The sequence below is a fragment of the Galeopterus variegatus genome, unplaced genomic scaffold (assembly GCF_000696425.1).
Source record: "Galeopterus variegatus unplaced genomic scaffold, G_variegatus-3.0.2 Scaffold2927, whole genome shotgun sequence".
Classification (NCBI taxonomy): Eukaryota; Metazoa; Chordata; class Mammalia; order Dermoptera; family Cynocephalidae; genus Galeopterus; species Galeopterus variegatus.
In genome coordinates this window covers 153,434-173,970 of record NW_007729038.1, presented here as the reverse complement: position 1 = coordinate 173,970, position 20,537 = coordinate 153,434, and the positions used below count along the sequence as shown (strand labels likewise).

The window sequence follows — 20,537 nt, the reverse complement described above, 5'->3', positions numbered from 1 at the left end:
TGGCTGAGCGCAGTGCGGGTGCAACACCGAGGGTTGCAATCCCGTTGCCGGTCCCCGGTACGAGCGCGACACCGAGGGTTGTGATCCTGTTACCAGTCAGTAAAAAAGACAAAAAGGAAATAATTAATTAATTGATTAATTAATTTAAAAAATAAAATAAAAAAACAAACAATGACAAAATAGGAATCTAGATATAGGAGGAATCATAGTCCCCCAAAAAAAGTTCAAAGGAGAAAAAATGCAGTATGTATCTTGCTAATGTAGCAAGGGGAGCAGACCATTCTGGTCCCCCTGCTATCTTTGAAAGAAAAAAGATCCTCATTGTTTTTCCCTACTTGGCTACCTTAAAAACAATATACTGTTGACCCCTGACCCACACCCTGCACAGACAAAAATCTGCATATAACACTCAGCCCTACAGAACCTGCATATATGAAAAGGATGCTCTCTGTATTTGGAGGGATCAGCCCTCCGTACACACAAGTTCTGCTGGCTGTATTTAATGAAAATAATCTGCATGTAAGGGACCCCACAGTTCAAACCTGTGTTGATCAAGGGTTTGCTGAATACGTATGAATAAAATATGTTGACAAATTAATCCTGCGTGTGTTGAGAGGGGGAGTAGACACAGATTGAGCAAGAATGGCTATAAGTCGATGGCCATTGAAGCTGGGTGAGGGTTACATGGGAGATCACTGTACTACTTTAATTCTGGATATGATTTAAATTTTCAATAAGTTAAAATAATAAAAGACTTTGGTTTCTAATTTGTAATTTAATTTGAGGCCAGCTCCAGAATCCCACAGAACTATGTGTCTCCTAAAGCTGTAGGGATGATGATAAACCGAGCAAGTGATCTATGAACTGTATAAAGGTGACGAGAGGCGTGACAATCTGCCTGTGGCAGACCTACTGCATGTCACTGGTAATCAGATTTCCCTTAGATAGGTTGAGAAGGGAATGGCAGAGGGTGTAGTGGGAAGGAGTGCGGAAGGGAGGCAAGGAAGTAGTAGGTCATGACTAGAAATCCAGGGTTGAGATCTCCAAAGGTAGCACTGTTCCTCTGGTGCCTGAGACAGAATGGGGCTGGTGGGAAACTATGGTACATGGAGGAGGGCAAGTAGCAGCATAGTGTCAGATCATGACAACAGATGGACAAAATGCTGGTAGTGGGTACACACAGGGATAAGGATAAGTCCAAATCCATATCTATAGCAAAAGAACTTGGGTGCAGCATGACTGTCTACTTGCTGAGCATCAGAATGGAAATGCCATTCTGTTTCTCTAAAACCTACATTTGGATCTTTCCAGGGCCCTAAAGATAACAAATATTTTAACACTAAGCAACCACAAGGCAAGGAAAACATTTAAAAAAAACTTCCCCTCTTTAAGTTGCTTTTGTACAAGTGAAAGAAGTTGTTCAAGTACATATTTAATAATAGCCACTAAGAACTGTCCCCTCAAAGCCCTTACCTTGGTCTGTTTCTTCTCAGTGGCATAGACGATGGAGGTACAACAGACTTCAGCAATCTTGCGGCCCTGACCATAAAAGGACCAGCAGCAGATTTCATCCCCAATGACATCCTTTATGAATAGGACCCTTCCATTAAAGCGCAGGGAGAGCTTATCAAACAGTTCAATGTTTTTCAACATATTGTCATCAGAATTGCTGTAAAAGAGCATTTGATAAGGTGACCACAAGCTGGTAGGAACTGCCACCACTGGTTGAGCACTTCCACGTGCAGGGCCCTACTGGATCCATTATTTCCACTATCTCGTTTCAATCTCACACTACTCCCATGGGAAAGGCACTACAATTCCCATTGCTCAAAGAAGGAAAGTGAGGGTTGGAGAAATTAGGTAACTGACTGAACCCAAAAACTAATACATGGCAGAGCCGGAACTCAAAAGACAGCTCTGGCCCCTAAGCCTATGTTCCTAACCAGTGTGCTCAAGTGCCTGTTCTGCAACTGCCAGAGAGAGAATGCCGAACACGTGGGGCCTCTGGGTACAGGTACCAGGTGGCAAAGAGAACCCCACTGAGACACACAAGGAGCAGAATGGCACTTCCCAAGGGAAATTTTTTTTTTTTCCTTTTTGTCTTTTTTTCTTGACCGGCAATGGGATCGCAACCCTCGGTGTTGCGCCCGCACCTCACTCAGCCAGTGAGCAGCCGGTCTGTATGTGGGATCCAAACCCTCGGCAGGAGCGCCGCCACGCTCTCAAGCAGCGCACTGTAGCAGTGCGCCACCAGGCCGGCCCCCCAAGGGAAATTTTTTATCCTAGGTCTTTTTAAGGGTCTTGAGTAACCTTATTAAATCCCCTCCCCCTCATATACCTCAAGTTCCAGATTTAGAGCCACATGTTCCCAAGAGCCAAAAGGCATTCTAGAAACCTGCATATATTACTGCTGGGAATGTAAAATGGTGCAGCCACTTTAAAAAGCAGTTAGGCAGGTCCTCAGATGACTAAAGCTAGTTACCACATGACCCAGCAATTCCACTCCTACCCAAGAAAAATGAAAACATGTCCATACAAAAACTTGTAGGTGAATGTTCATAGCAGCATTATACACAATAGCCAAAAAGTAGAAACAACCCAAAGGTCCAACAAAAGATGAATGGATAAACTGTGGCATATCCATATAATGGAATATTATTCTGCCATAAAAAGTACTGACTCACACTACAACATGGATAAACCTTGAAAACATTATGCTAAGTGAAGGAAGCCAGTAACAAAGGCAATGTATTATATAAATCCAATCATATGAAATGTCCAAAATAGGCAACTACGTAGAGACAGAAATTAGTTTAGTCACTGCCTAGGGTTGGAGGAAGAATGATTGGTGAGAAACATGGAGTGACTGGTAATGGGTAGAGCATTACTTTTGGGGGTGATGAAAATGTTCTAAAATTAGACAGTGTTAATGGTTGTACAACTTTGTGAATATTCTACTAAAAACCACCTACCTGTATACTTTAAAAAGGTGAATTTTATGGCATGTGTGAATTATATGTCAAAGTTATATCTATCCATCCATCCATCTATCTATCTGGCATTCCAGAGGGGTCATCCTCATCTGAAGGGAACAAGAGGAGTCGGGCCTAGCTGGTATGTGTGGAGGTTTTCCTAGCAAGTGCAGACGTCTTTTCAGGCTGAGTCTTACCTGGTATATGAGTATTTGTTGTTACTTCTATTGTAGAGCAACTTCACAGCTGGCTGTGGTTTGTTGTAAAAAAGGAAGAAAAGAGTTACTTGGCATGCAGGTGCAATGAATGAATCACTGGCTTCCCACAGGGCTGGGGCCGTGCCATGAGGCAGAAGAGGCAGACAAGCATTGCTTTGCTGGCTGGAGAGGGAGACTACAGGACCCAAATGCAGGGGACACAGATGAGCCACAGTTTCCCATTCTTAACTTCTCAAGCCTTGCTCAGGCAATTATGCATGTTTTTATTTCAAAACTTATTCACAAGAATCTCCATCATTTCTGGTAGCAAAAGAAATCCCACACGAGTGCCTCCAACATACCTTATTTGAAGTTGCTATAAGTTTTTGTTCTTCCTTGGATGAGGTGATGACAGGAACCTTGCAGAAAGGCTCATAAGTATCTTTGTTCTGCTGGAACAAAACATATTTTCAGCCTAAGAGGCCTGCCCAGCATTGGAATTTTTAAGCTGGCCTGCTGGGCAAAGACAGACTTGGGTAAGGGGAGATGGGGCAGTCATGGCTGGGAAGAGAGGACGATTCTTACCGCCAATGAATGTTTTCAGCCTAAGAGGCCTGCCCAGCATTGGAATTTTTAAGCTGGCCTGCTGGGCAAAGACAGACTGGGGTAAGGGGAGATGGGGCAGTCATGGCTGGGAAGAGAGGACGATTCTTACCGCCAATGAATTAGGATGGAGGAAGACAAGGAGTTGAATCTTCCAGTAAGTCTGCTCTTTGGCTAGGGCTATCATATGCCAGGATGCTTAGTAAATACAAACAATGATGACATATTTTCCACAGGCCAGGAAACCATTCAAAAATAAACCCACAACATGGCAGATGAAACATGATTTAATCAAAAGTTTCTAAAACCCCACTATAATGACTGCAGAGGAATAAAAACGTATAATCCCATAAGAAGAAAAAGAATGGGAGAAGTGGTCAGCAAGTTAGACATGTCAAAAATTAGAGACTGGAAAGCAGATTATAGATAAGTGATAAACCAGGAAATGGAGAAAGCTGAAATGCAAGTCAGCAGGTGGGAAAGAATCCTGGAGATTCTTCAGAGAACAGCTCTGAGGGCTGGCAGGCACAGGCAAGAGCAGAGGATTGCTCACTAGTTGGAAGCAGCACTGGTGAGACCCCTAGATCAATCCCCTTCCTCATCCTGTCAGAAGAAAGGTCCACATTCCTGGAGCAGTTTGCACAGTAGAGGACAGGGCTGAGTTGCTGTTCTGAATACAAGAGGATTAAGCAAACATCTACATACTAAATGGCAAGCACCCCCAGCCCTTTCCCCTGCTAGATCCCAGAAGACAGCCAGTCAGGCTTATACCCACCATGTAGGAGGAGGGTAGAGGATTTCTCTATGGGGAAATGATCTGCTCAAAAAAAGGCTTAGAGATTCTGACATTTGGGGTTTCCACTGAAAAAGTCACTCTTAGCACCCCACAATGAAGCCCACTGGACAACAGGACTGCCTACACACGTACAGCTTTTCAGAGTCTTACTCTTTCAACAGACAGCCAAGGATTATCAGATTGTATGTGGAAAGCCTCTCAAACGTGAGACCAAAACAAAAACGAAGACAGCAAAAGAGAAGGAGTCAGATGATAAAGGGAACAAAAACAAAACTTCAAATAGTATCATCAGACAGATGAGAGCAGAGACGGCATCCTCTGAAACAAGATCAGCATTCTATATAAAACAGAGCATTCAGAGAACAAGAAAAGCCTCTTACAATTTAGAAATATGATAGCAGAAATGAAAAATCCAATAGAAGGGTTGAAAAGATAAAATTGAAAAAAAACTCTGAGAAAGTAAAACAGAAAGATAAAAGAGAGAAACTGGAAGAAAAGAATTAGGAGGTCAGTCCCAGAAGTTTAACATCAGAATAACAGAAGCTACAGAAACAGAACCCAGAGGGCATGTCTCCAAAACAGAGATGAAACAGAGAACCTCTAATTTGTCTGAACATACCAATATAAGACTGACCCAGCTGTCTGACAATTTGGGGCTAAATTAGGGATATGTACTTAGAAAAACACACAAACAAAATGATGAGGCAATCAGTAACCCTGGAGAATTTGAAGTTACGCAGGAAAGAAAACAGTTGTTGTATACTCTGTGGTTCAACTGTTAACAATATTTTCATATCATAATGTAAATTGTGAATACTGACTTATCTAAGACTGAGATGAACTATACCGGGAGAACAGGAAAAGGAATGCGTATGTGTGAGTTTGGTGGTGGTTGGCGGTGGTGGGAGTGCACAAGCTAAATTCTAACTTTCTGTAGTAATGTCAGTATATAATGTCAAGAAGTCAATAAATAGTACATGCAAGTTACATGGCAATATGAAAGTAAATGGAAAAAATTGCTGAAAGAATTAAAAGAGGTGCCTTGGGAATAAGAGTGGGAGGGGGTACGGTAGTGTTTTTGACATCAACCTTGCAGTACTATTTGATTTCTTAAATGATATAGATGCATTACTTTAAATAAACATAAAAATGAAGTAATAATAAAGTCAATGCTGCAACATTCAGTGGGATTTACAATGAGTTCATGGACTCGGGTAGAGATGGTGTGTGCCAACAACCATCCCTGGAGGAGCTAGGCATCATGGGTTCTACTCCAGGGTAGGGCCAGCCGCAGATTTGTGGCTCGGGGGAAGCACAAACAAAAGCTTCATGTACGCAGATCGTATTCCTGTGATTACGCAAAGGGGCACTTCTGATTCTCTGCCATGCTGGACTTTGCTTGAAATAAAAGGCTGCTGGCTCGGTCTAGAAGCATTTTGGTTTTGTGAGATTTTACCATCACTAGACTTGACCCCAACAGTCCTGCACCGGCTGAGGAGTGAGAGGTGTCTGTCTGTAGAGATCATGCTGGGCTCCAATAATGACTTGTAGGGCCAGAATAAGTACCAAGATGGGTCCAGAAAACTGATCAAGTTTTACACCTTGTGGTTCACCACAAAGGGCTGTAATATACACAAGAGAGGACCCAACACCACAGGGACTGAAGTAAGTCAGAGAGTAGTTAGGTGGCCTGTGCATTACAGGGAAGCCTCTCAGGGGTCACTCTTACCAAAGGGGAGAGGCTCCAGCGTTAACTCATGAACTCTCATAACATTTCAGTGAGAGGGGAACTGCCTCCATTTTGCAGAGAGGGAAAGAAGGAAGGCAGGTAGGCCTGGCGCCTCCCCACCCATACAGGAAGAAAGGGGGATGCCTACTTGTAGGGCCGCCTGGCACTCTTCCACCAGGCCCTGGACCAGATAGTACTTGGCTTCTGCTAGCAGCTCCTCAATCTCCCGGCGGCTCTCAGGCAAGGGAACTGCCCCGTCTCGAAGGTAGTTGAGTATCGTACCAAAGTGCTTCCCACACCGGTCAATGAGGATCCAGCCTGCAGGAGGAGGAGCGGGAGGAGCAGCTAGTTACATGGGTAGTCCTCTTGTGGGAAGCGTTGACCAGAACTGTGGTGTCTCTTGGCTCCCTCTACCTCCCTGAGGAGAGCAGGCCCACAGAGTTGGGGCCCCACCTGCCTACCTATCGACAAAGGGCTGACTAGCTCTTTGCCCAGGCAGTACTGCCACAGCCTCTGGGACCTGCTGGCAGGACACAACCACTGGCCTCAGGCTCTGCTGGATGCCTCAAGTACCCTCAAATATCCCTTAGACAAGAACATCCCAAGAAGGGCCTATGTACCACAGGATAAAATGGGTCCAAATGACCACATCCCAACAATAAGGGAAAGGCTTCTGGGGTTAAAAAAAAAAAATCTCTACTTCCTCTTTCTACAAAGCTTTGCTCAGACTCTCAAGTAACAGAGCCATTTCTAAGGAAGCACAAGCCTTGCCCCCGCAGAGTGCAACCTCTGGCTCCTGAGGGTGACCCAGACACTCACAAGCCCCACCACAGGAAGTCCTGTTCATAACTTCCCACAACAAACACTTACTGACTAGTGACAGGAACCAGATGTAAAACGGTGAATGAGGCAAACCCTGCCCTTAAGCAGCTCAATCAACATGGGGAGATGGAACTTGCTTTTATTGGATATTATGCAAAAATGTCCCAAATGCTGAGAACCAGATGCAGTGAAAAATTCTTGGGGGTGGCCAGGAAGACTACCCCCTCTGCCTGTCAATGTCCTTTTTAATCTTGTCACTGGCCTGATATTCCTCCACTAGCGATTCTAAGCGTTTTCAAAACTCCTCTACCAAAATACAAATGTCCCTGGGAGTGGTAATCAGAGGAGCAGATAGTACTGCAGCCTGGGAAGAGAAGGAGGTACAGAAAACAGAGGTAGGAATGGAGCAAAGACCAACTATATCTCAATAAAAAGTGTGAAGCACCAAATTAAAAATAAATAAATAAATAAATTAATTAAATAAGCATGAAGCACTAAAAAGCCAAACCGATGAGATGGTTAAGTCCTGGCCTCCCCAAGCAGCAGGGCAACCTCAGGCAAGGGGCTTTACCAAGTCTCCTGCCCCACATTACAGGCGATAAGACCAATGCACAGGGCAGGTAAGAGGCTTAAACAGGAATCGGTCATTTTATGCCCCCACTTTCCTTCCCCATTTGGGAGGAGCCAGTGTTTCTTCTCCTGACTACACTGTGCCCTGCCCTGAGACCTTCTCAGACCCTTGGGACCTGGATCAGCAGCAGAGGCCAACTAAAGTCCAGAGACACACATGCATCTTTTCGTGCTCCAGAGTCACAAATCCACCTGCCTCCCTCTATCCCTTGTTACCCCAATCCAGCCCCTGCCAAGTGCCTTCTTGTGGTTTTAGTTCACTATGTGATATTCTTTGCCACAATCACCAGGAGAGTTTGATAACAAGGCCATTTCCATGTTCTCCTCCTGAAACTACTCAGCCTAAAGTTCCTAGGCCTTTTGTTAAAGGGCTGGTCTCCACCCTCCAGAGCCTTCCACTTCATCCTTCCACACTTTTTTTTTTTTTTTTTTTTTTTTTGTCTTTTTCCGTGTCCGGCAACGGAACGCAACCCTCAGTGTCACCCCCGTACCGGACCGGGACTGGCAACGGGATCGCAACCCTTGGTGTTGCCCCCGCGCCTCGCTCAGCCAGTGAGCGGGAACCGGTCTGTACGTGGGATCCGAACCCTCGGCGGGAGTGCCTCCGCGCTTCCCAAGCGGCACACTAGCACAGTGCGCCACCGGGCCGGCCCCTCACACTTATGATTTCCTGAGTATAGTGGAAGAATAAACCCAGTGGGGGCAAACACAATGCAAATGTGTAGCCTGGAGTCATCCCCTGGTTTTGAGGAAGGAAGAGGCCTTCACAGGCATGGTAAATCACATCACCCTGACAGTGAACTCCATGTGTTATCTCAGCTCACTTTTTTCTACATTTGAGACAACAAAATATGGACTTGGTCTCTTATGCAACTCAGATGCCTTCAGGGACCAGCAGACAGCATAAATGAGTACAGGCCGGCTGGGGCTAAGGCCAGTGGCTGAGTGAGAGCATGTGCCCCACCCCTTGGAGGGGCGGCCTCTTTCCACTCCAGCCAAGAGTGCACAGGAAGGAATGTGGGGCCAGGGCTGCATGAGCTCTAACATTCCAAACAATGCCAGAAATCAAGATTTTTCTGTGACTCTCCTGATTTTTAAAGACTGGTAAACTAATTTATTTTTGGCAGTTGGCCCATATGGGTATCTGAACCCTTGACCTTGGTGTTATAACAGCACACTCTATCCAACTGAGCTAACTGGCCAAACCTGGTAAACTAATTTTTTTAAAAAACTAAACTGTCATCAACCAACCACAGCGCAAACATTACACATCTACAGGTTGAATTGGGCCTGCAGGCCATCAGCTTGCAGCCTCTGTGTTACTCTACACCAAGTACTTTTCTTCCAGAGAGCTGACCAAGGGCCGGCCCTTGGCTCACTTGGGAGAGTGTGGTGCTGGCAATCAAGTCAAGGGTTAAGATCCCTTTACTGGTCATCTGTTTTTTGTTTGTTTTTTTAAAAAAAAAAAAAAAAAGAGCTGAGAAGGTATGGAAAGACTATATTATCTTCCCACCAGTTCTCTCTAAGGGACGTTCATTCCCTACATTCTTCACAGACAAAAACAGAGTCTCAGAGAGTTTCAGTGACATCCCCAGTGGGGAAGGCAAGACTAGACCACAAAGAAAAAGTAAGAAATTCATAGCCAAACTCCTTTAACCAGAACTGAGAAGACAAGTAGCATTCAGGCTTTAAGAGAAACAGCAACCAATTCAACTCAGCTGCTCAGGAATAAGACTTCCACATTCTGCCTTTGATGCACGGACAACTTAGCTGCTCAGAAAGAGCAAGGGCCCTTCAAATCAACTATCCAAATGACAGCCCAGAGTTTCCACAAACGAATAGGCGGACCGTGACACTGGGCTCCGGCTCAAGAATGCTGTCAGGAAATGCTTGTGGTGAAGGAATCATACTTTGGACAAATAAGGGCAAAGGAGCCAGGCACACTCTCCATGAGGTTTCAATTAGCATTTTGACTTTAAAATATTTTAGTTGCTTTCAAAGCAGAAATCTATCCTTTTGAAACAGCTCATATGCCTAGCATGTACAAAGGCAAAAGGAAGTCAAGCAGGTCCTTGCTTGTGGGGGTGTCTTTCCTGCTGCCATAGAGTACAGGAGCTATTTAGGAAGACAGTCCAAGTCAGGACAGCCCAGGGTCCGAGGACCCATTTGGCAAGGCTGGAGAGCGGACTCCAGGACATCTCTCAGCATGGCACAGTAGTTAAGAGTGAAAGCCTGTGCTGAAAACCCAGCTTTGCCACCTACTTGCTGGATGACATCGGTACTTCATTTTACCTCTATGTCCAGCAGTTTCCTCTTCTAAAAACGGTATCTCACCGGTTGGCATAAAGAACAGGTGAGAGAATGAATAAGGTACAGAAAGCACTGAGCACAATGCTGCGTCCACTAGCAACACTCACAATTAGCTGCAGGTCTTTGACAAGGAGCCCTTCCCACATCTTGCCACCATCGCTGCGGAACCAAGCAGCAGCAGCCTCCAGAGGGGGCAAATTCCAACCCCCCCCCCCCCCCCCCCCCGCCGAGAGAGTCTGTGCAGCTTTCAGGGTTCCAAGGGAGAAGGGTGCCCTGGGTGTGAGGGGTTGAACTCCTGGAGGAGGTTACCTCCTCCCAGCACTGCAAGCCTAGTGTGTGCTTCTCTCTGGGGATGTCCGACCTCTCCTTTCCTTCTTCCTCCAGAGAGCCTTCATTGACCTCTCTTCGCCATACTAAGGCATTTATATTTTTGTGGTTCCCAAACTTGCTTGATCATAAAAGTCACCCAACATACTTGTTACAAACTCAGATTCTAGAAACCTGCCTCATTCCTGAATCAGAATCTCTAGGGCAGGGTCTCTCACCCTCAGCATTATTGACATTCTTGACTGGATAATTCTTTGTTTGGGGGGGGGGGACTGTCCTGTGCCTTGAAGGGTATGTAGCAGCACCCCTGGCCTCTACCCACTAGATGCCAGCAGCATCCCAAGTTGTGACAACCAAAAATGTCTGGACATTGCCAAATGTCCTTTGGGGGGGTCAAAAAAAAATCACCCCTGCTTGAGCAGCACTGAGATAGATCAAAGACCTAAATATGAAAAACAATGTAAGAACTTTGAGGTATCAAAAGACACCATTAAAAAAGCTAAAATAAGTCAGACTGGGAGAAGGTATTTACAACATAGAACCACAAAGAAAAAGGATCTAGAACACCAACTGTTACAAAGCAGTTAAGAAAAAGGAAAACATGTAAACAAGATGCAATCAGGCAGCTAAAAGATGAAACCCAAATGACCAGTAAACAAAAAAATGCTCAACACACTAGAAATTAGGAAATGCTAAATAAAACAATAGGGTACCATATCATAACCACCAGATTGATAACAATTGTCAAACAATTGGTTTGACAGTGTCAAGTACTGGTAAAAATCCAGACTGCTGCCAGGACTGCAAAGTGACACAACCACTTGAGAGAGTACTCTGGCAATATCTAATGAAGCTGAAGATGCTATCCCTAATTCCCCCCATGGGAACAAACTAGTGCAGAGCTCCCAACGGTGGATAAGATCTTAATGCTACAGCCCTTGAGGTGTCTGGGTGGGGCCTGGGAGTCCAGAGCCTCCTTATTTACCAAAGTAGAAATTAGATTGTCTGTGCACCATGATGTCGCAAAGGATGGGAAGCTATGCCCTAGAGAAATTCACATGCATGGGGAGAGTGTTCAAGAATGCTAACATTCCTAATAGTGAACACTGGAAAAAATCTACACAGCCATCAAGAGAATACGGCACCATCAACTGCTGTGTATTTCTAGAATGGAACATTCCACAAAAGGGAAATGTTTGGACTACAGCTATTTATCCATGGATCAATCTCACAAGTGTAATGCTAAATAAGCAGAAGCAGGAAGGATACAAACAATACATCCCCATTTGTATAATGTTTAAAAACACACCAACAGTACATTGTTTAGAGACATAAACGGTTGTGGGAAAATACTTGGAAAGATCGACACCCGTGGTTCTGAATCCTGGCTGACACTAAAATCACCTGGAGAGCTCTTCAAAGTCCTAATGCCCCAGCCACACCCTAAAGACATCTGGCTCTCTGGGCTGGGACCCAGGCAACAGCATTCAACTCCTTGGGTAACTCAGCCAAGACTGAGATCCACCTAGTGATCCCAAAGTCACGCTATTGGTTACCTCTAGAAGTAAGAGAGGCAAACAGAGATGGTACAGAGAGGCCGAACCATCATGTTTTATGCCTGGTCTCAGTGGTGGCACAAGGAAATCTTATATTATTCACAATTTAAAAGCTCTCAAAGTATTTCAGAATTTCACAAAAAAAGCATTATTATTTAAGGCAAAAGGGCTGGAGATCTCAGGGAAACCCCCAAGTACTACAGTTTTCCCACAGATTTCACTGACTTCTTCGTTTTCTAGAAGTGTGCTGCTAATAAGATGAATGACTCTCTTCTTTAATCTAGTTTATATACTCCCTAATTCCAAAAACATTTGCAAAAAATCAGAAACCAAATAAGGAGAGAAGTACTGCTCTAAGCAACAGGGATGAAAACAGACGAGTGCTAAATAAAATTCCTCTTACGAAACATGCTACATGAATCCACAGACCAATGGCAATGTTGCCAAGGGCTGATAAAAAGTCTAGCATTAGAAGGACAGAGGGGGAACCTGGGAAAGGCCAGCTCACTGCCATAGTGTCCTTGTCTTCTTGGAAAAGCCACTCCTATAGGGGTTAACATGGAACTGCAGCACGCTCATCTCTGAAGGCCACGGTGAGCAACCTCTCCCCAACATGCTACTCAGAGCTGCTGCTCTGCAGCCTCTCAGCAGTGCTCTTCCCTTCCACCTCTATGCCCCCAGCCCAGACAGCACTGAAGCAATAATTAACAGTTCCCATTTATTGAGTTTTCCCAACCTATCAGGCACTGAATCAAATGCTTTCCAATGTACTCTTTTAATCCTCATAACAACTCTGCAAAGCATTATCATTCGCAATTGAGAAACGAGGAAAGAGGCTCAGGAAAAAAGTCACTAGCTCAATGTCATGCTACCAGTAAACAGCAAAAGAGCCAAAATTCGCCTAATGCCTGACATGTAGAAACAGCTCCATAGATGTCAGCTGTGACTGTTACCATGTGGCAGAGCCAGGACTCAAACCCAGGTCAATCTCCAACATCCATGTTCTTCTCTGTTTAGTAATTACACACACAGTACGAAACTCAAACAGGCAAAGGGCACGGGATGAAAAGGAGGCTCTTCCACCCCCCTTGGACCTCAGGTCCACTATCTGGAAGCAACTACTGTCTCAGACATCCTTTAGAGGTTTCTAGCAACACAATGTACACACTGTTCTGGACCTTCAAAGCCTGTTCTCTAACCAGCAAGCTCTATTGCTGGATTCACTTGCCTGGCTGATCTTCACTTGGCGTTTATGCCTGTGTGTAACAAATTTCATTGCAGCTGACAGGCTTCTGGCCCAAAGGCCAGGGTGAAGCTGTGAGATGCTGGAAATCTATCCCATTTGGTAGACCCAAGGGCGTACGTGAGGCAACATGTAGGTCATGGGTCAGGCTGTGCAGTGTTCTCCCCAAAGGCCAACAGGATTGCTCTGCCTGGCACAGCTGATGGCTGGAAGACCAGATACCCAGCCTGACAGCCCAGGCTTCCACAGGGCCCCCCCAAGAGGCACAAAAGCTGGCAGTTGAACCATAAGGCTGCTACACTCAAGCAGTGTGGCCTGGGAGCTGGGCCCACATCAAATCACAGACAGCAGATGGTAAGAGCCAGTGAGTCTTGGGTTCAATGGCTTCACCTTCTCCAGCCCTGTAGCTTTTGAAAAAGCATTTTACCTTTTTTGAGATGTGGATTCCTTATCTGGAATGGTAACAGCAGCATCCAACCCTCAAAGGGTTATGGTGAGGATTAAATGAAATAACACCCATAAAATGTCATATTTTGTGAGCTTTTCATAATGATATGAAGGGGGCTGCAGCTCTAGGGAAGTGAAATGAGCCGAGGTTTGGAGTGTCAAAGACGATAGTGCTTCTCTGGAGAAGCTTGGTTATCCAGGCAGCACTAGGCCAAGGACATTTCTTAGCAAGCATTTAGAATGTGAGCAGTCCCACTGGTACCATTCATATACTGCGTCCAGTTGAGGGATAGGGAGGCTTGAGGACTCTGTCTCTTTTGCTATATGGAATTAGGCCACCAAGGCAAGGGCTTTCTAGGACAAGAGGCTTCCACTTAGCTTTCAAAGTGGCTCTGCTACTTTTCCTGAGCCCCTCCAGAGACTGTGTAGGGCAGAAGAAAAACCACAACAATCCTGGGTTCTCGGATAATGTCTTGTTTCCTTCTGCAGCTGGGGTGCTATTGTCTTGATTTCTACAAATATTCCCAGGCAATGTGGGGTGTGGCACAGCAGAGGAGATCCTCCCACTCATAAAAAGCTAAGTGTTTTCTGGGTAAAACGCAGATGGCAACTCCGGGGCTCCAACCTCTTTTAACTGCTGCTGGGCCAGAAACCCGAGTTCACGGAAAGTCCAGGGAAGCAGAACCTCCAGCCCCACAGTCTGGCCTTCTCCAGGACACATTGTGAAACACCCTAACTAGTGGGCAGCCTGAGATTCAGCTCTCGTAGGATCAGAGAATGAACTGTGGCACACCAGGCTTAAGGCCTCCAACCCCACCTGCCTGTGTCAAAACTCACCTGCCCTCCCAAGTCAATGTCCCTGGGCAGGTGAGGGCATCAGCACAGAAGATCAGTCTCAGAAATAGAGGTAGGGTCAAACCAGGCTGTGGTCTGTCCTAATGTTAAGCAATCTCAGACCAAGGAATGTATGGAGATTTTTTTTTTTTTTTGACCGGTAAGGGGATCGCAACCCTCGGCACGGTGTGGTCAACACCACGCTCAGCCAGTGAGCGCACTGGCCATCCCTATATAGGATCCGAACCTGCGGCCTCGGCGCTCCCAGTGCCGCACTCTCCTGAGTGAGCGACGGGGCCAGCCCAGAATGGAGATATTTTTAAACCTCGTGTAACCTGCCCATAAACCCAACCAGGTAAAGATGTACCTCCTTGCCAGGTGCTCTTTGATTGTTCCATGTGGGTAGGAAGTAGTTATGGCAAGACCACTTTATACATGAATATAACACTATATGCCAACAGCCCCATGAGGTAGGTATCATGACTCGTGTAACCTGCCCATAAACCCAACCAGGTAAAGATGTACCTCCTTGCCAGGTGCTCTTTGATTGTTCAATGAGGGTAGGAAGTAGTTATGGTAAGACCACTTTATACATGAATATAACACTATATGCCAACAGCCCCATGAGGTAGGTATCATGGTACCCATTTTACGAGATGAGGTAAAATTGTCATCAAAAGGTTAAGCCACTTGGTTGGATCATCAGATACTAAATGGGGAGCTGGGACTCAAATCCAGATCTGTGAGTCTTTGTCAGGACCCTATCCTAGAAGGCCGAGGGTCCAGAGAAAGCATTTATGACTCTCCCAGGCTGAGTTTCACTCTGAAGTCACAGAATCATCTCAGAGAGGACTGGAAGGGAACCTTTTAGGGCAGCTTGTCCAGCCTCCGTTTTACAGATAAGCAAGCTGAAGCCCAGAATAGAGAAGTAACTTTCTCAAAGCCACAGAGCTATTCAAAAACTAAGTCAAGACTGTAGGAGTCCCTATCCAGCTGATTCCTACTCATCTTCGGGTCTCTGCTTAAATATCATTCCCTCAGGGAAGCACTCCTGACCACAACACCCAGACCAGATCTAGTCTTCCTGTTAATCACTCTCAAGACTCCCCACACACACCATGGTTAACACTGGGCACAACCAGAAGTCCATACCTGTGTGTACAACTGCCCATTAATGTTAGTCTTCTGAACTGGACTGAAGTCCTCATCCACAAGCATGTCCCCAGAGCCCGGCACAGTACTGAATGTACAACCAGAGGTAGGCTTCTGGCAGAGCGGGCTTACCTTCACTGTCAGTGAGCACTTCCATGCGCCCGCTGAACATGGCTTTCAGCATGGTGTCCTGCTTGGTCAGCGTCTGCATGGTGGTGTAGTAGAGGGCTCCGCCCACATTCAGCTTGACATACTTGGAGCTAGGGCTTGTGCCCTTGAAGGAAGTGGTGCGGGTAGCTGCTGCTGGCACCGCTGAGCTCACCACACTTTCTCCTGACATCTCTTCCTGGCAGTGGAGAAGACACAGGGTCACCACACCAGGCCTGGTTTACCTCTTTCAGCCTGTGCACTGAATCTGGCCTCCAGATGTGTTGTTTGGTCCACGTAGATACTGCATTTGAAACTTAAAGTGTGCTTCCAATGTTGACAATTCAGAAAAGTTCACAGAAAAATCTGGATTTCTGGCTTCTCTTAAAATCAGAGGCCAACTGGGCCAGCAGGGCAACAACTGGTGGGAGCTGGGGTACCTGAAGAGGGGAATGCACCTCCCAGTTTGCCCCAAACCCTGCCCAGTAGCCTTGATATCCTTAAACACTGACCTCACCTGCTGAGCCCGAAGGCACAAGTTTGCCACTAACTCTTGTGCTACAAGGATTTTCTTTCTGCTCAATACCCATATAAATGAACACCCTGGCTGCATCTACAGCACCCGAAGCACTGCCCAGGCCTCTTGACATTTCCTTCCCGCCATGCACCACTGAACTGCTCAAAGTGCCATCTTTCAGCTGAATTACAGATGAAATAAGCTTTTATGAAGCCGAGTGGGATTCCAACCCAGAATCCCCTTCCTCATACTTCCTATCAGGAGAAAATATTTCTTGGGACTAACAACAGACACAGAACTCTTAGAAGCAAGTTCTTGCAAAATTAGAGACCCCCTACATCAGTGCAGCCCCAAATAGTAAGATCCTATGATGGTCTCCCTGATAGTACTGCCAGCTCTTATTCACATCTCAGTCAAAGAAATGAATGTAATGTCTGACTTAAGCAGGCCTAGGAAAGGAGACTTGTACCTGGCACATGTGTATTCAAAGAAAACATTTCTTGAATAGGTAAAATTCTAGTGCTGGGGAAGATGTCCAAGAGTGGGCTGAATCTTTAAGGAATCTGGGGTTTGGCACCAAGCGAAAAAAGCCTGACAGCCAGGAACTGGCCTGGACCTCACAGCTAGGCCTTAGCATTCCCATTAAACACGAACAATTTCACAGCACATCACCATCGGACAAGGACACTCCATTACCGTGTTGCAACAAGACAAAAACAAGACCACTCTGTAATCATCTCTGAACAAAGACAAAAACACAAACATTATTCAAAACACAAAAATGACCAAATATCCTCCTATCCTGGCTAATAGGAGTCACTGCTGGTTCTTAACCAACTAGAGCTTTAGCCTCCCACCTTCAGGACAGGAATCACTGAGACCCAGTCACAGAGTGAGCTCTGCTTCCTGGCAGCATCCAACAGAGAGTAAAGCCCCACTTCTCTGAACCCTTCCCCAAATCACCCAACACAAACCCAATTCCTCTCTCTGAGATGCCCCACAGGTCTCCTCCAATACAACAAGGAAATAAACCCAACTTTGACTACAGGTCAGCTCCTTGCGGTTCTTGGCTAGAGGGTACTGAAAGCACATAACTTTTCTGAACTATTCCCTGATACTGAAAAAGGATTGTTATTAAATTCTTTATGCCTTTCTGTCTTTTCCAGATGTAGTATGGTGATAACTGGTAAACACAAATGTTATTTGTTAAATGGGACAGGGACTAAAGGGTGCCCTACCATCAACCAGTACTAGAAGAGGCAATGACTTAGCAACAGTGCAGGCAATATTCAATTCAAGGTTATCCAAGTCTTCTGGCCAACCCTCCCCACCTCTAGCTCCCCAAAACAGTGGCCTGGAAGTCACCTGCTGGGGAACTTGTATCAGGGCCCTGCAGAGAGAAACAAAAAAAGTGTTTTCTCAAGAAACTGTTCCTGCTTCATCGAGTGAAAACATCACAAGAAGGAAAGTTTTCAAAAGCCCAGGCTTAGCTCACCTGGGGTTGCTGTGACCTGATGCCAAACATAAAAGACAAGAGGCTGAGAGGAAGCAGTTACCCCTCCCTTCTGACTTTCCTTTGAAATCAGTCCCCCTAACAGTTATTGTGCCAACAATTTCCCCCAAAAAACTCTTTGTCTGTGGGATGATAGTAGTTGCTTACAGGAATAAAGAGTTTCCAAAAGCTTTGAAGACCTGGACAGAAAAAGAAAAGGCTCATAGTTTGGGTTCTTTTGGGGGAGGTAGGGCAGAATTTAACCAAAAATGGAAATACTTTTTAAGCACCCTTTTCAGATTTAGATTTTTACAACAGTACATGTTTATGGGAAATGCTCTAGCATTTTGTAAGGCGCCTACCATGAAACAGAAAAAAAGTATACGACGTATACTTAATTTACTTTTTTTTGACTTTCCAATACCTTTTTTAAGCAACTTAAGCGTACAGTTTAATGAGTTTTGGTTAACATATGTGTCTACGCAGCCCCTCCTCTAATCAAGGTAGAGAACCTTTCCATGGCTCCAGAAAGCTCCTCCATGCCCCTTTACCACTTAATTACTATCACCACATATGGCTTTTTAAGATCCAAACAATGCTGGAAGACAGCTATCATTATTCCCATTTGTGGATTCGGATACTTCAGCCCAGAGAGGGACAGTCACTTCTCAAAGCCAGGAGGTGACTCAGTGATGGAGCAAGTGAACGTGGTCAAGCCCTGGCCACCATCATGCCTGTGCGTGGTATATTTAGAGCTACGACATATAAGTTGAGAAAGGAGAGCCCCACCTCCCTTCCTTAAAAAGTACAATAAGGTCTGGCCTGTGGCTCACTTGGGAGAGCGTGGTGCTGACAACACCAAGTCAAGGGTAAAGATCCCCTTACTGGTCATCTTTTTTTTTAAAAAAAAAAAAAGCCCTAAAAAAAGATGGGAAGCAATGTGTGGTTAAGGGCTTGGGTTTGGGACTGAGACCTTGTTTAAGCCCGCAGATCTGCCACTTAGAAGCTATTTGAGCGTGGGTGAGATATCTAAGTCTAGTCCCATCTACCAAAGGAGGACACCAGCCTCCCCTGCCTCACAGGGCTGCTGGGAGGGAGGCCACAGAAAGCACCCAGCATAGCCCCTGCTCAAAGTAAACACTCACACAGGAAACATTCAAGTTATGATTATTTGAGAATGCTCTCAAAGCCTCAAATTATCTTCTCCTCTTTGGAAACTGTTTCTAGCTCTAATGACAGTGAATTACTAAAAGATAAAAGCAGAAACAATCCTAATATAGCTTGAGACTCCAGATTAGGCTACAAAAGCTCCAAACCTTTCTGGAGCCCACCCCCTCCAAAGGTCAGTCAACCTGATACTAGGAGAGGCCCTTAAAGAAAAGGTTCTGGCTGTGTTCATGTCCCTGAGCCCAAGTTACAGTGAATCAAGGACACAAAGCAGAAGACAACAAATCTCTCAAAGCAAATCTCTCTGCGGAAGACTCTCACAGCTGTCCTTACCGGGATTCTGATTTTTTACTTCTTTCAAAGGTTTGATTTCGTTATTAATGAGGCTATGGACGTGGGACAGGAAAGAGCAAAATGGTTACAAGAAACAGAGAGGTGATTAATATCTGAGATATTGGTTACAGATTCTATCCAATCAGAAGTTTATTCCAGTTAGACAGGTAAGTCCAGGCTTCTCTCCTTCCCATCTCCCCTGAATATACTGGTGCTGATCCTAAATAGTGGCTTGCCACATGGTCGCACATTGGAATCACCTCGGGAGCTTAAGCAACTGCTGATCCTGGGTCCTACCCGTGGAAATTCTGTTGTAATTGGTCTGATGGGTGTGGCCAAAGCAACAGACTTTTTAAAACTCCCCCAGGTAATTCTAATGCACAGCCAAGATTGCAACCTACTGTTCTAAAAAAATTCTGTACCCCTTAATTTGGCTACAATTAACTCCATGGTCTCGGAGAAGCTTCTCGACCTCTTGCTCTATTGGCCCAGTAAAATCCTGATGCATACATAAAACTAAACCAAAACACCATAAACTAAAGCAAGCCCTACTTCACAGTTTAAGAGCCACAGGCAGGAAGTAATTGTATGTATGCTTGAAAAAATAAAAATAGGCTGAAGGGGGAATATGGTTGACTTGAAAGAAGACCCAGACAAGTACAATAAGAAAAAAGTCACCAAATCCCTGACCCTAAGACGTTTTCTATACACTTCTCTGTAGAACTGTCCTGTGCGTGCATTTATGCGTGTGTATGTGTGGAAGGAAAACTGAATCAAGAGTCTGGCAAACCTGGACTGTAATCCCAGTTCCACCACTTCCTGTGTGATGTTCAGACAACCCAAGTTTCAGTTCCCTACCTTGTAAAATAGAGTGTTAAAGCCATAATCTTCGGGGCCGGCCAGGTGGCGCACTGGATAGTGCGCCGCTTGGGAAGCGCGGCGGCGCTCCCGCCCGAGGGTTCGGATCCCACATACAGACCGGTTCCCGCTCACTGGCTGAGCGAGGCGCGGGAGCAACACCGAGGGTTGCGATCCCGTTGCCGGTCCCCAGTCCGGTACGGGGGCAACACTGAGGGTTGCAATCCGTTGCCGGACACGGAAAAAGACAAAAAGACAAAAAAAAAAAAAAGCCATAATCTTCAAAATAACCCTCAGAGAATGAATGTTAAAGGACTTGGCAGGGGCCGAGCCCGTGGCGCACTCGGGAGACTGCGGCGCTTGGGAGCACAGCAGCGCTCCCGAGTGTTTTCTCAAGAAACTGTT

At 45.6% G+C, this 20,537-nt stretch overlaps 1 protein-coding gene across 1 annotated transcript in view; it reads right to left on the bottom strand.

The window, feature by feature from the left end:
• KCTD10 (potassium channel tetramerization domain containing 10) overlaps window positions 1-20,537 on the bottom strand; it is a 27,474-nt gene that overhangs the window by 4,324 nt on the left and 2,613 nt on the right. Inside the window, exons 2-6 of the mRNA XM_008583486.1 lie at window positions 15,751-15,964; window positions 6,446-6,615; window positions 3,532-3,618; window positions 3,170-3,222; window positions 1,474-1,669 (exon numbers count right to left, since the gene is read on the bottom strand). Of these exons, the coding sequence (XP_008581708.1) occupies window positions 1,474-1,669; window positions 3,170-3,222; window positions 3,532-3,618; window positions 6,446-6,615; window positions 15,751-15,964 (720 nt within the window). The remainder of the gene's footprint in view (window positions 1-1,473; window positions 1,670-3,169; window positions 3,223-3,531; window positions 3,619-6,445; window positions 6,616-15,750; window positions 15,965-20,537) is intronic.